Below are 15,013 nucleotides of genomic sequence, written 5' to 3'. Positions count from 1 at the left end.
GCATTTATGCTGTTTGCCCACTATCAGTAGAGGGCATTGGTTGACTTTGAAGAACTGACCATCCATTGTGCATGAACAGTAGTATTTGGAATTCATGAAGCATGTCTTGGTGTCAGGACCTTAGCAAAGAATGAAGACTCTTATCAATATTATACAAGACATTTCCATTGAAAGACCAATTTGGTACTTGGTGAAAATCCCAAAGCGCAGTGAGTGTGGCAGCACACAGTGCTCTACACAGTCAGAGACATGGGTCTGGGAAGTCCTCCTTGACCATCAGAAACACCTCCACTCCACTGCTTTATTTGACCCAGTGTCCAGGAGCTTGTTGTTGAATGGTTGACTCTGGCCAAAGCTACTCATCGCAGACCTGTCTGCTGGCTTGCTTTGTTTGTTGCAGATCGTCATTGTCCAGTTAGGCGGGAAGCCCTTCTCCTGCACGGCGCTCACCATCGACCAGTGGCTGTGGTGTGTCTTCATCGGTGTCGGCGAGCTGCTCTGGGGTCAGGTAAGAGCTCCACCATGAGACCTCTACTGCCCTCCACTGTGCTTGCATGCCATTTAACACAGTACACAGGAACGCCAGCATTTAGCCCAGCCAGAGCACAAGATGTTAAAAGATACTCCTCTCAGTTAATCTCATGACATCATCGCCATGGTTACAGTAGCACATGCGATGTGATTTGCAGCTTGTGTGACTGCAGCGGCAAGAGAGGTGTTTGTGTGTTGAGAGAGAGATATATATATATAAAACTATGGGTACCTCCAGTTTTGTTCTTTGAGTTCTTACTGCTATGGTGTACATACTCTTTCTGTCAGTTATTTCCCACATTCTTTTACAAAGTGTCAAAAAAACAAAAGTCTTTACAAAGTGGATTTAGTATTATTACAGACAAAGCCAAATTCTTTCGCAGAAACACCCTGTTGCCATCGAGTTGATAATGGGTGGCAAGGCCATGTGCTTACGAGTCTGGCAGGAGGTTTCAGTGTTGAACTCTTGCTAAAACAAACCTTAGTGACGGAATGGAAAAAAGACTAAACAAAAGGCCTCTCTATGCATCATGAATGGTAATGAACACGGTCACACTAGAAAATGGAGCTGTCCCATATTTACACCCCAGCCTGAGGGGGGAAAGGGAACTGTGGGAGCTACTCACAACCTTGCATCTTCACTCTGCAGACCCTTAAATGCCAAATATATCCCTGTTCAGCAGGGGAATAGGCAGCAATTCAGTCATCAAACGGTCGACATTGTATGAGATGTGATGTGCATGTTCCCTTTTTGCACTGCAGTGTGCATCTGTTCAAATACTCCCTACTAAAGGCCATGCCTCTCATTGGATTTGAAGCTGAATTCCTTCAAATCATTTCCTAGTTACGTGGCTAGGACTTAACATGTGAGATGTTTTTTAGGTTTTTTTTAGGCTCTCTTTTTTTTCTGGAACTTTCCCATTCACTGTTAGTATGTGTGTCCCTAAAAAATTGGTCTAGGTTATGTCTGGGTCAAATAGTGAATTTAAGATCATGGTCAGGATCACACTAAAATGAACTGCTGTGGTGGCTGGCTGAAAAGTAACTCCACTTAAATCCAGAGTGAAGATGAATTTAAATAGGAGACAGGAGGAGCTTGTTTCTGCACAACACCATTATTGTTGTGTGTTGCACACAGGTGCTTGAATTGCAATGGGTCATTCAAAATGGCTTATATAAAATTATACGGTGACTATTGTCGTTGCCCTTTGCACAATCCAAGCTGATAGAAAAGATGACACTTTGTAACAGAATGCTTAGCTGTAGAGGTTCTCCAATGTGTTTTAATGTGAGCTAGTGGTAAATGAGCTCTCTGGTGTCCCCCTTCCCCAGCTCATCTCGGCGGTGCCCACACATCGCCTCAAGTTCCTGATGGAGGCTGGCCACGGCGCCACCAAGGCTCAGATGCAGGAAGAGGAGGTGACGGAGGGCAACGACGAGATCGACCACGCCGAGATGGAGCTCCGCCGCGGTCAGATCCTCTGGTTCAGAGGGCTCAATCGCATCCAGACTCAGGTACACACTCTCCTCCCATTCCCCCCCCCCCCCCCTTCCAACTCACCTACCTAACAGCACTTTCTGTTACTAGGCTGGAGACGAGCATCTTCCATCTGGCATTTGGAGGAATGATTCAGCCTTTTGTTTCTTCCCAATATATTTAACCTGCTTAATCCCCAAGAACAGCTCAAAGGGCGGATCCATCAGTCACCCATGAAGCCTCTCATATGGTATATGTTTTCACAACAGTTTATTTTTCTCAGCTTTTGTGGATGGATGGAGCCCTGGGACATACATTTCTCCAGATATAGCCAGCTAGCTTGGTATCTGGTGTTTGACACCAGCCTAACACACTGCATGACTGCAGGTTATGCGACGGTTTATCCAAATGCCTGCCAGGATAGATATATTATTGAGGTATGCTGGAAATGGCAGCTTCCTTGTCAAGCTGGGAATGCGTTGCTTGGCTCCAGCTGCATGGTGTTTACCAGTGCAGCTGAACCTCCAACGTAGACCATTTTTCCCATGGGTGGGTTCTCTGAAAAGGCAAGCCTCCTGCTGACAGCCATTTGAGCTGCAGCCCACACAAACCCACTCATTCTCTTCTCTGTCTCTCTCTCTGTCTCTCTCTCTCTCTCTCGTACCCACTTTCTCTTCTCTGTCTCTCTCTGGACACGTATACACACACACACACACACACACACACGTATGCAAGCAAACAGGCAAACACACACACACACACTTACTGACAAACATGTTTATTCAGACACGTACCTGGCAGTAGCTGCGCTGCCCCCATGTGGAGGTAGAGAGGGAACACACACCTACTGTGACCCACACACAGACAGCACCTGTCACCATGTCTGTCTGTGTGTTTCACATGTTTCTCTCTCTCTCGTTCTCATTCTCTCTCTCTTACTTTCTCTGTCTCTCTCTCGTTCTCATTTTCTCTCTCTCTCTCTCTCTCTCTCTCTCTCTCTCTCATTCTCTCTCTTTTTCTCTTTCACTCTCTCCCTCTCTCTGATCATTTCATTTTCTCTTTTGGAAAGGACATACTGACACGTTGTCTTTGTCTTTCTGTCGTTCAAGATACCGTGTAGGAGGTTCCATTTACACTGTAGAGTGATGCAAACGGACACAGAAATTATACATCCAAATTTCCTTTTTCATTTCTGTACCGTTTGTTTTTTTTCTTTCTCACTGAAGGATTTGTTTTTCTGCATCCATCCACATAGTGGGATTTCAGGAGGTGGGCAAAGTTTGAAGAGGACGACTTCATTACGTTTCTTTTTCTCCTCTGATGCTGAAAATGTTGAGCTGAAGCTGGACATGTTTTTATTATTTAAATATTTGTTTATTCTTGCACTGACTGTTTTCCACAACGCAGGCGCTTTGATCATGGTTAGTTGAAGGTTCGCTGTGTGGAGAGGGAGTGAGAGAGGGAGTGAGAGAGGGAGTGAGAGAGGGAGGGAGGGAGGGAGGGAGGGAGAGCGAGCGAGAGAGAGAGAGAGAGAGAGAGAGAGAGAGAGAGAGAGAGAGAGAGAGAGAGAGAGAGAGAGAGAGAGAGAGAGAGAGAGAGAGAGAGAGAGAGAGAGAGAGAGAGAGAGAGAGAGAGAGAGAAAAAATAACTGTGGTGGTTCTACTTAGTAAATGTTGTCAGAGTTCTCATCTTCTCTTTCTCTCCTTCAGATCTTTCCTCACTGTCTGCTTCATCATCTGTTGTCTGGCCTCTTTCTGTCTGTCAGAGACACAGCTAGAACGCTGGAACAGCTCAGGAATACAATTCTTTGGAAACATTTCTGTCATTTTGCCACCACTGTGGCACTAGACTGGGGGAAACAATTTAACTTCAATTCTGACCCAGTTCAATGTACTTCCCATGGTCTGTTCTAGTTCATTGTCTTTTTAGTTCATAGGCAATTGGTTTTCCACTCCTTTTTTTTTTAGAGGAGGTGCTCATCTGTGGCTCACAGTGGATCGGTTCTCTTTTATCTGTATCGGAACAAAGAAAAAAAAAAGTGGAACCGTAGGCTAATCTGTTGTGTGCAGAGAAGCGTAGGCCTCCAGAGAGGCTCTGAAAAGCATGTGTCCTAAATTACAGTTAATGAAAAAACCAGCTTCATTAAACAACTCGATTAGAATACTTCCTTTTGACTGTGCCATAAGCCATAACAATGCGGTCTCTTTTTTTTCTTTTTGGATGCGACTGAACATGGTCTATTCTAAGAGACCCTTTGTGTGGATTTTAAACTGTGCATTCATGACTTCATTATCGTTTGCTCCTTGACAGGGAAACATGACAAGTTGCCAATTTTTATAACCACGTGAATCCTTCCTTGGCCATCATGTGAGCTGTTGTCATGACGATATGCAACCGAAAGCCGTATTTATTGCTCTTCTTGCTTTCACCCGAAGCCAAATCTGAACTCAGCCTTCTTTAAAAAAAAAAAAAAAAAATCAAGATGACGGGCCTGGCATATGCCAAAGGTTGCCTTGCGAGCCAGCTCAGCTTATCAAACATGTAGGACAGCCCTGCGAAAGGCCAACCACAACACACGCACACATGCTCCCATCGCTGGGTAGCCTCCAAGGGCCTCGCATCCCTGTATGCTCCCATATTTCTGTTTTCCCTTTTAGTGCTTTATATGCATTTGTGTGGGTGGATGTTTTCTGTGTTGGTCTCCTCCACTTGCACTCTCCACCCATGCTCATTGCCTAGGAAGGGGCGCGCTGTTTTCTCCAGCTTTTCTCCTAATGGGGATTTTAACATTCTCTGAATTTTTCTCTCTAACTCTTATCGTGTTCTCTATTTTCTTTGTAATTGTGTGTGTGTGTGTGTGTGTGTGTGTGTGTGTGTGTGTGTGTCAGTGTGTGTGTGTCCGTATCCATGGCCACAATTATATTTGATTTATTTTGCTCGTACTTCACAATATTTGTTTTTTGTTTGGGTGAACTGTTTACAGGTTACAGATTTCTGAAATGTTGTGTGCTCATATGCTTGTACTTCAGTAAATGCTTTTTCTGTAACTGTAAACATGCTTTACCTTGTGATGTTGGTCTTTGATGAGTAGAAAAGAATGTCCTCTACCTTGTGTTTTGATCATGGTTTCTTAGCTTTCCACCCTCCCTGTGCTGGCCCTGCTGGTAAAGGAGGTTTGGCTTATTCATTCATGATGTTGATCCCTTCAGAATTGGACTAAATAACAAAAGACAGTGCAAGACTACTCCACTGTTCCTCCCCTCTGGATGCACACATATTCCCTTTGTGTGTGTGTGTGTGTGTGTGTGTGTGTCTGTGTGTCTGTGTGCGTGTGCGTCTGTGTGTCTGTGTGCGTGTGTGACTGTGCGTGTGTGTCTGTGTGTGTGTGTGTGTGTGTGTGTGTGTGCGTGTGTGACTGTGTGTGTGCGCGTGTCGCAGTGGCAGGCGCATCTGTTATGCCAAAGTAACTGACACATAATCAATACAGTGGCGTAGCCGGCCCTGGCCTGCTCTTCTGTAACAGGTTTTTCCTTTTTCACACCGAAAATGCATTTTCCCTTCTCACTAGAGAAGCTCTTCTCCTGCCGTCTCCTCCTCCATGTCACGTTGCCTCAGCTCCACTGATGTGCTAATGGATTCTTACTCTTCTTTTTCTTCTTCAGTAACTAACCGAATGTGTTCTAACCGGTGTCTCCTCTGCCTCCTGATCTCCCTCTCTTTCTCTTTCCCCCTCTCCCTGCCTCTTTCACCCTCACTCTTTCTTTTCACCACCCCTTCTCCTGGGTTTGTCTGTTTCCTTCTTTCTTTTGGTCTTTGTTCTCGGGCTATCTCCCCCCCCCCCCCCCCCCTCCCATTCTTTGCAGATGGACGTGGTTAACACATTCCACGGCCCGGCCGCCGTCCCCGGGGCTCTGCGCCGACAGCCCTCCGTGGTCAGCCAGCAAAACGATGCAAAAACTGTTTCTAGTCCCACCCATGTAGAGATTTCCTCTACCGCACTCTGCGCCAACTCTGCCGCAGCGCCCGCCTCTGCCGCCTCCTCCTCCTCCACTGCTGGCAGTGAGTCACATGGTCACCGACGGCCACCGTAGCCAGTCACATCAGTCAGCTCCCCCACCCACCCAGCCCCCACCACCACACCCCATCTCTTCCAAGCATCCCCACCCAACCCCACCACACCCCACCCCACTCGCTCCACCCTCAGCCACACCGCACACAAAGCTGCATGAGTGGATGCTGAATGCCAAATCCTGCCATGACTTGTGCATCTTTGGCTATGCTCTGTGCTGCACTTATATGCTCTCCTGTTATAAGCTTAGCTGTTATAACCTCTCCCGTTCTATCTCTCTCTCTGTCTGTCAGCCTTTCTTTCTCTTCCTCTTTCTTTCTTTCTTTCTTTCTTTCTTTCTTTCTCTTTCTTTCTTTCTGCCTTTCTCTCTCACCACCCTCTCAAACAGTCTGACATTGCATTGTGTTGATCTCTGCCTCTCACTGTCTTTCTCTGTTCTCCGTTTTTTCCTCTCTTTCAATATTAGCCTTTTTTTTTCTCTCTCACTAATGACTGACTGATTCACTCTCTTTCTCATATTCACTCTCCTTTTCCTTCCCTCTATTTCGTCACCCACTCATCTCACTCTCTCTCTTATATAGAGACTGCTTGACTGCCTGCATCTTTGGTTACTCTTCTGCATTCGTCCCTATGCTTGTATAATGCTGTGTTTTTTTATGCCGGGTTTGCTTAAGGTCTGCATGCATTAACCCATGCAAGAGTTCTTCAAAGAGATTTTTGTCACACATGGATCCACCATCTTTTTCCTGTTCAGTGACAGCTTTTTTTTTAAGGACATGAAGGGTTATGAGGTACAGGAGGTTAAATGAAGCGTACCATGAATACTCCAAAGATAATGAAAGATAACATTTTGGTCTGGCTTCACACACATTTACAGTGTGTGCTTGACTCTGTGTGTGTGTGTGTGTGTGTGTCGGGGGGGGGGGGGGGGGGGGGGAGTGGTTTGCATGGTTGTCACTGGGAGTGTGGATATCTGCAAAAAAACAAAGCTACTGTTACTGAGCCTAGGCTAGACAAACAAAAACAGACATTAGATGCATGCACAGAAAACTGGGCAGTCTTTAACTCAAATTATGCTTGACTGCCCTAGATACTAGACGAGATGGTTTTGACTCCAGCTACAGCATTTTCATTTTTACTGACCCTAGCCCTGGAGTCTTAGTAATGGTGGGGTGGAGTGTGTGTGTGTAGGTGTAGGTGTGTGCGTGTGTGTGTGTGTGTGGGGGGGGGGGGGTAGTTATGCATGAATGTGTGTTCCTCCATGTCCAATAAACACACTTCTTTTTTTAACTCCTTCATTTACCGGTTGCTACCTCACAAAAAAATGAATTCCCATCTCTCCCATGAACTCTCCCTCATCTGACTGAATTTTTAGCGTGGAAGGACTGCCACTCCACCACCCCACTCCATTCAACCCCTTGCCAGTTCAACTCCACCCCGTTTCATCTCTGAAGAATTTGTGCCTGGGGTTGGGGAGAGAGTCGTGGTGGTGTGTCTTGTTGTTGTTTGTGCCTCCTTTTGAGTTTTGCCCTTGCTTGTGGAGTGTTTGTTTTGTTGTTGTTGTTTTTGGGTTGTGACTGTTAATGTATGCTGCCTGCCCCTGATTCCAGCCTGCATTCTGTGTGTTGTGGGTTCTGTTTTGAGAAGTGTTGGTCCCTGTTCCCACCATTTCCCCCATCACTGGTCGGTCCCATTCGCACGTCTGAGATGGCCTAAAAAAGGACTGACTGTAGACATGCTTCCAACTCCGATCAACCCATAATCCTCTCTCACCCTGTTGCAGTGCACATTTTGTAGGATGACATTAATTCCTTCTTGTCTCTTCTTTCTCTCCCTTTTTTTAATTTGTTTTGTTCCTGGACCCTGCTGTTCTCCGTCCTCCTCCTCCCTCGCTCGCAGATTAAGGTGGTGAATGCGTTCCGTAGCACCCTGGAGAAGCCTCAATTCAGAAGCAACATCCACAATTTCAGTTCCCACCCCGAGTACGTGCCCATGTCTGAGGAGGAGGCTGAGATCCCCGACATCGATGACAGCGAGGAGGGGGAGGGGGAGGGGGAGGGGGAGGCCTGCTCCTCCTCCCAGTCCATCCAGCCCGCCCCCAGCACAGAGTGACCAGCATTCCGCACAAACTGGGACCACCTCCATTGAAACAGCACTGCCGGACTCCCCCCACCTCGCTGCAGTTCCGTGTCACAGCCTAAACGATGGACGACTGACAGTCTGTTCTCCTGACACACGATAACCACCGCCCCCCCACCCCAGCCTTCTCCTCAGATCAGGGCACAGGGCTCCCTCTCTCTTTCTCCACCTCACTACTGTCCTCTGGTGTTTGCACGCCATTACTACATCCATGTACAGACAGCACAGCAGAAACCCTCCAACCAGAAGGCTTACAGACCAGCAGGCCTGTGGTCCCTTTCGCCGACATATCCTCCCTTTAATTCCCCCAGTTATGTTTTCACTAGGCTTGTCTGTAATGCTTTAGAGCTAACATGTTCTTTCCTTTAAAAAAGAAAAAGAAAAAAAAGGTTAAACATGTCTTTCAGTTTATTTTGGTTTTTGTTTGTTTGTTGTTGTTTGTTTTGTAAACATATATTCCATAAGCATCCTTAAACACTTACTAATGAAAGTGTGTGTATGTATGTATGTATGTATGTATGTATGTATGTATGTATGTATGTATGTATGTATGTGTATGTATGTATGTATGTGCATGTATGTGCACATGGATTGGTTCTCAGTGCTTCTGTGATTTCACTTGCGAGGGCCATTTGAACAGGATTGTCTGAAACCTCCAGGCTGTGCACATGAACAGATATTTTACTCAGTTATTTTTTATCGCTGTTACTGGGCAGTTTTTAAATTGATGTTGAGTTTGAGTTTGTAGTGTGGATACAATATAGGCTTGGCCTTATGAAACACATTCTGCACTTTTAAAGGAAAACGTCATCAATTCCATGGTTTTACTTCATTACTTTACTAAAAAAAAAAAAAAAAAAAACTCAGTTAGTGTGTGACCATTATCATTACTCTGCTCTCTCCTGAAACCAAACAGCACTGACTCCCGAAGCCTGAAGGTAAGGCTTCAAAACCGAACGCCTGTACAACACCATGGGAGTGTGGGTGTTGCCTGCACAACACCATGGGAGTGTGGGTGCACAACATCATGGGAGTGTGGGTGTTGCCTGCACAACACTATGGGAGTGTTCTGGTGTTTTCGGTTGAAGTTCTAATGGCTTTAGGCATCGATGCTATTACCCACAGACACACCTCTTAATTGATTGTCGTTGTACTTCCATGCACAGGTCCATGAAACTACAAAATGTGCTGATGATGTTTGATAGATATCCACAAATCAGTGGGCCGCATCCTATCTGTTTATGTGTGCGTGTGTGTGTGTGTGTGTGTGTGTGAGAGAGAGTGAGTGAGTGAGTGACTGTGTGTAATGCCTGCATCCATAGCATATTAGAAATGATGTGTATTGCGTGTAGGAAAGTCATAGGCTACACAACAGTCAGTGCTGTAATATTTACACACCATAATATCCATATTGGGTTTCTGACTAATCATTAACACTTGTGAACACAAAGGAGTTGGACCCCTGAAACTCTAACTTCCTCCTGGTATTAGCTTAAGGGTGCATTCTGCGGAGTAATCCTTTAAGAGTCTCAGTTCTCCTGTCACGTCCCGGCTTTCTTAATCTGCGTCTGTGAAATGCTTCTGTACTGAAAAATACCTGTTGTCCGGCCAGATTGTTAGTTGTAAACAGGGCATCCAAAAACAAAAATGTATGTAAAAGGGATCCTTCTTCGTAGGCAAGTCATCGCAAAAAAAAAAGATGAGTAGGTGGAGGAATTCCCTTTTGTGTAATTTATTTTTCAGAGTTGGCAAAGGCTTCATACTTGTTTTGTTTTTCTTCTTCTTCGTGGAATGAAGGGAGTAATTAAGAAAAAAATAGACTTCCATAGCATAGACGCATATTTTATTACTAATAATTGAGTACTGCCATATTTGAACCTTATTTTCATATCTGGGTTGTGCAGAATTGTCGACTGCATGTTTCTACTTCTCAGAGCCATATTTTAGGGGTGGCTGTTTATTTCCGACCAAAAAAAAAAAACTAAGTCACTGCCGAATGAAAAGAGAGAAAAAATGAAGGAGATCACTTCCATGTGAATGGGATCAGTCAGCTGCATTTGAAAACACCTGGGCTTCCCCTACCTACTGGTTGTTTCCTTTGCCTCTGTTCCCACAGTGACCTAGGCTGTGAGGGAGAGGCCTCCTGCACGACTTTCATATTGAACTCAGTGTATTGTTCCTTTTTTAAACCACTCCTCGTGGCTTTTATATTTACACTAGTACTTTTTTAATATTTAGTAAAATATATAAATGTAGGTGTGTACGCTGGTAAACCTAATGACATTAGCGGAGTGAGCAAAAACAAAAACACACAAAAAAAAGAAGTCCATCCTCGTCATGTTTTATCAAAGCCATTATTGAACCATGCTTTGAATTATTCTTGAATTTTATGGCCAATTAAAAATAAATGATGTTTACCACTGAAAGCCACGTGATTGGTCCGCCTAGACTCAGAAGCGTAATGGTCTAGCTTCTAGAAATGTCCACTTTGCCTCAAACTGTTGTTCATTGAATGCGATTGTCATTGCAACTTAACTTTCCTACTCCCTCATCAAAACGTTTCGTACAAGATCCAGTTGACTTAATAGAACACAAATGTATGACAATGTTTTTTTTATATATATAAAGTATGTATTTTCATTGTTGTTTCTTTTCTTATTGCTTGATCTGACAACAGGTTTAATTTATTTTATGAATGAGTGGTGCTCGTCATTGACTGCGGTTAATAATTGATTTTAAGTTGAAATTTTCTCTTCCAAAAAGATTTTTAGCATATAGACGTATATATATTTTTAAAAATCATCAGAAACTTCAGATTTGAAAAGACTTGAATTTGTACGATAGGAAAATGACATTCCCATATAAATTGTTTCTATTGGACCAACATCTATTCTGCAATGCTTTTTTGAAACTGTTTGTCTGTATAATTTCAATGCTGTTTTTAATTGTTTTCTCGGTAATTCTGTTAACTTCTCAACTCAATCTTAGTATTATTTATAGTCAGCATCCAATGAAAATTGACATAAAGGAAGGTAAATCTACTCTCTTTAAAAATGTTATTCAGTCAAGCTTTACAGCCCTGCCAAAGTTTTATACAAATGCCTCTTATTTAATCCCTTTATTACAGTCAATCACTGATTGTTTCTACACTCCAACTAGTTATCCCATATGACCCTGGATTGCAGTTGTTTTCTGTGTTTCTGAGATTGCCCCTATCCTAATGTTTCCTCAGACTTCTTAATGACTTCTGTCCTTTTGCGCAGTGGTATGTGAAAGAAATGCTTTGTCTACCCGGGGCACAACTATACAAAGGAAGTGAATCATTGTTATGTTGGTCAAACATTGGCCATTTTAAATTACGTACCTGATTTCTTTTACCATTTTATTTTGATACCTCTGAAAAAAAATTGCTGATGGTATTGCATACGTTTGGCCTGTATATTGGTTCTGTATTCTGCCGTGAGCTTCAATTTGATGTCCCTTAAGATGTTGTGCAACTGCAAAGCGACATTGTTTGTCGAACCATCCGAAATGAAAGGCTCTGCTTACATCTGAGGTTTGGAGAGGTTACAACTCAATTGTAAATAAAATAGGGTTTAAACTGGAATATCACCGGTGTAAGTCACAACCACTTATTTATATTTGCCAAGAGCTCATGCTGTGTCATGAATCGGTGTGGGAAAATGAGAAAAGACAACAGAACATTACATTCTGTGACTCATATGATGACAGTTATAATAAGCACTGGTGTTATTTTTGTATAAGCATAATAGCATCTATGTGGCATGCATGAATTATAAACAAATTGGTGGTTCAAAGCAATATGTACAACCTGGTGCGATTGGTATTTTGTGTCCTGTGTAGCCTAAGCCATGCTGTGCTGAGAGAAAAAAATGCTTACTGTTCAGTATATGTGTTCAATGTTCTGCATGTTTATGTATGGAATGATATTTCCCCCTGTTTTCTTCCTCCTTAATATCCATCTGCTACTTTCTTTAACACATACTTACTCTCTCTATCTCTCTATCTAGCTATCTATCTATCTCGCTCTCTCTCCCTCTCTCTCTCTATCTCTCTATCTAGCTATCTTTCTATATCTCGCTCTGTCTCCCTTTCTCTCTCTATCTATCTCTCTATCTCGACAAACACACACTCAAATACACACACACACACACACACACACACGACATCTGAATTTGTTTCAGTTTATCTATGTTTTGCATATTTGTATGAGAAGAGACCCACTCTGACAATATTGCAATAGCTGCAAATGTTACCCTAAATCTTCCTAATTGTTAAGGTTGTTATGTAGGTGTAAACATGCCAGTGCTGACTACTCATTACTTCACAATCAGCCCTAGGGTTGCACACAACATGGAAAGTAAAAATATAGCTTTGTCTGTCATTGTTCACCTTCCATTTCTATTTGAAATGCAAACTATGTATTGTATGTCATCATATACAATGCATGTTCCCTGATCCAAGTGTCAACCAATTATTTTGCAGGATTTTCCAGATTAACAGTACTGAAGTTGCTGCTTTGTGAAACCATTCCAGAGTCCCCCCACAGTGAATAACTTATAACATTCACTTGCCTTGATTCTGATATCCTGGCTCTAGATCATAGTATATGGGCTATACAACAGTTTGACCATTGCCAGATTAAACTCAAAATAGCAACTCAACTTCAAAATATTTTGATTCAGTCTGAACTGCAAGTGATCTAGTTTACTTGCAAATAGAACACTATCCACATTCCCCTCAGCTTCACGAACAGTCTGTCTCCATCACTACAGTCTCCCTAACTTCCTCTCTCATCCTGTGTACACCGTTGCCAAGAAAGCAAGTGAGGCTTCAGTCCATTCATAACCTGCTGGTTAACCGTTGTATATTACACAGACATCACACTCTGTTTGATTTGTGGTCATGTATGTCTCTCTACATTCCAAGAAATGCATGTAGGCTAAAGCCATTTGAAGGATGGACGACCTCGCAGTCAAAGATATATTTGCATAGCTTCTCTTGTCTCATATATCTTTAAAGTGCTCCCTTTCTGTATGTATGCCCTTCTGTGTGGTTGCCCATAAAAGTTGTTTTTCTAAATGTTTAGCTCATGTCATTTATTTTTTTCCCCTTCTAGCTGAAAAAGAAATCTCATTCCTCTTCAGTAATATTCCGCTATGCTCTTTTGTCACTTCTCATCTTCATCTTCCTTTCATCTTTCACGGAGACCTAGCTGACCGTGTGTCACCTGTCAGTTGACAAAGAAAACTGCCTGTGATGATAGGGCCGACTATCCACTGGCAGTTTGGACTCAGTTAAACAAGGATGTGGTGAGGTCAGATGTTCCAAAAGATAAGAAACAGAACATTTCTCTTGCGAATATGCTGCAAATCGGATGAGATCATGTTTTCAGCGTTGTTACACAAGTAACTCAGTCGGATTCAGATGAGTGCCCTGTAAATATGGATGAGGGCTGTCTGGAAAATACTCTTAGTATTGCCATGGTCGTTGCTGAAAGATCAGGAAATCGACTTACTCATGGGCTTTTCGGTCTATGTAATATCAACATCCTAATGACTTTAGTTTTATGGTCTCATCCTATTGCTTCTAATATGAGCTATTCCTGTCTTGTAGTGGAGACCAGGGAAGGGTAATTGGATCAGAAATAGGAAACCGAATCTTCAGATCCCAACAAGATGCAGAGGAGACAGGGTAATGAGAAACGAGTATCATACTTGAAATGATCATTTATTGCAGACAGCCATAAGTGCAAGTACAGTCAACATTTCTGAATGTGTCAAGTCATGGACAGAACTTAACATGAAATAGGATTTACTGACCATGACAAAACAACTCTCCTTCTATCCACTGTGTCCATAAAGATGTTATAGAGGCTGACATAGTTATGATGCCTGAAAAGCTACCACTATATTTTTGGTCTGCAATTACTTTATACGACTTCTAAATAGTCAGATAAAGAGTAGACACATATATTAAAATTAAATGTCAACACTTTTATTGTCCTCTTGTCATGAAGACATAGCTTTACTGAAGACCGAAGGGCAGCACCCTCAGAAGGGCTGACTAACGTCATCCTCCAGTCATCTCACCCCACCCTTCTCAGCACTGCCTCTAGCTACATCAAAGCCATACCCCCATCCCACCCCAACCCAGCACAGAGCTGAGGCTGGATCATGTGTCAAATGGAACTCTCTCTAAGAGCTGAATGTGTTTCTATGTTACATTCACCTACCGACTGTACTGACAGACTCATTCCATTGTGGCGATGACGATTCTCATTTGTTTTGCATAGAGTCTTTGGTCTGCATTGAATCGTTCTTGCAGTTCTGTAATGTGCTCTCCTATGAGTAATGTCAATGCAGCATATAAAACATGGACGTGTTGTCTGAGACTGACAGGTTCTTAGTGGAGCGTAGTGGCGTAATCTTAGACGCATAGATCTTTGGAGAACTCAAGCACTGAATGATGCTTTACTGCAGCTGCTTAACACTATGCTTTGGAGTGTCTTTGTAGTCTTATTTTCACTTAAGTAACCTGGTTTTATGCTAAGCTACTTGATGGTCATGGTCTGGACCATATAAGAGACACATTTAGAGACACCTTGTCAAAGCTACGCATCCTTACAATAGCATTGCTTGTACTGGCCTCCACGTTTTTTTTCTCCCATTGATTCACTGTGCAGACAGATATTTTAATGCTTTGTATATATCTTCCCATTCCTGTGATAGCTGTTCAGCCCCATTTCTGTCACTGAGTCTGTGCAGTAGTCCCTG

The 15,013-nt window shown here is 43.1% G+C and overlaps 1 protein-coding gene across 1 annotated transcript in view; it reads left to right on the top strand.

Moving 5' to 3' along the window:
* The window catches only part of atp2b4 (ATPase plasma membrane Ca2+ transporting 4), a 52,793-nt gene extending 40,970 nt beyond the window's left edge, over window positions 1-11,823 (top strand). Inside the window, 4 exon segments of the mRNA XM_012822600.3 lie at window positions 401-508; window positions 1,864-2,046; window positions 7,977-8,129; window positions 8,131-11,823. Coding sequence (XP_012678054.1) covers window positions 401-508; window positions 1,864-2,046; window positions 7,977-8,129; window positions 8,131-8,319 — 633 coding nt within the window. The 3' untranslated portion in view covers window positions 8,320-11,823.
* The last annotated feature ends 3,190 nt before the right edge of the window (window positions 11,824-15,013 follow it).

The sequence above is a fragment of the Clupea harengus genome, chromosome 5, assembly GCF_900700415.2.
Source record: "Clupea harengus chromosome 5, Ch_v2.0.2, whole genome shotgun sequence".
In the NCBI taxonomy this organism is placed as follows: Eukaryota; Metazoa; Chordata; class Actinopteri; order Clupeiformes; family Clupeidae; genus Clupea; species Clupea harengus.
Note: the sequence above shows the minus strand (reverse complement) of the source record. Positions and strands in the feature narration are given on the sequence as shown.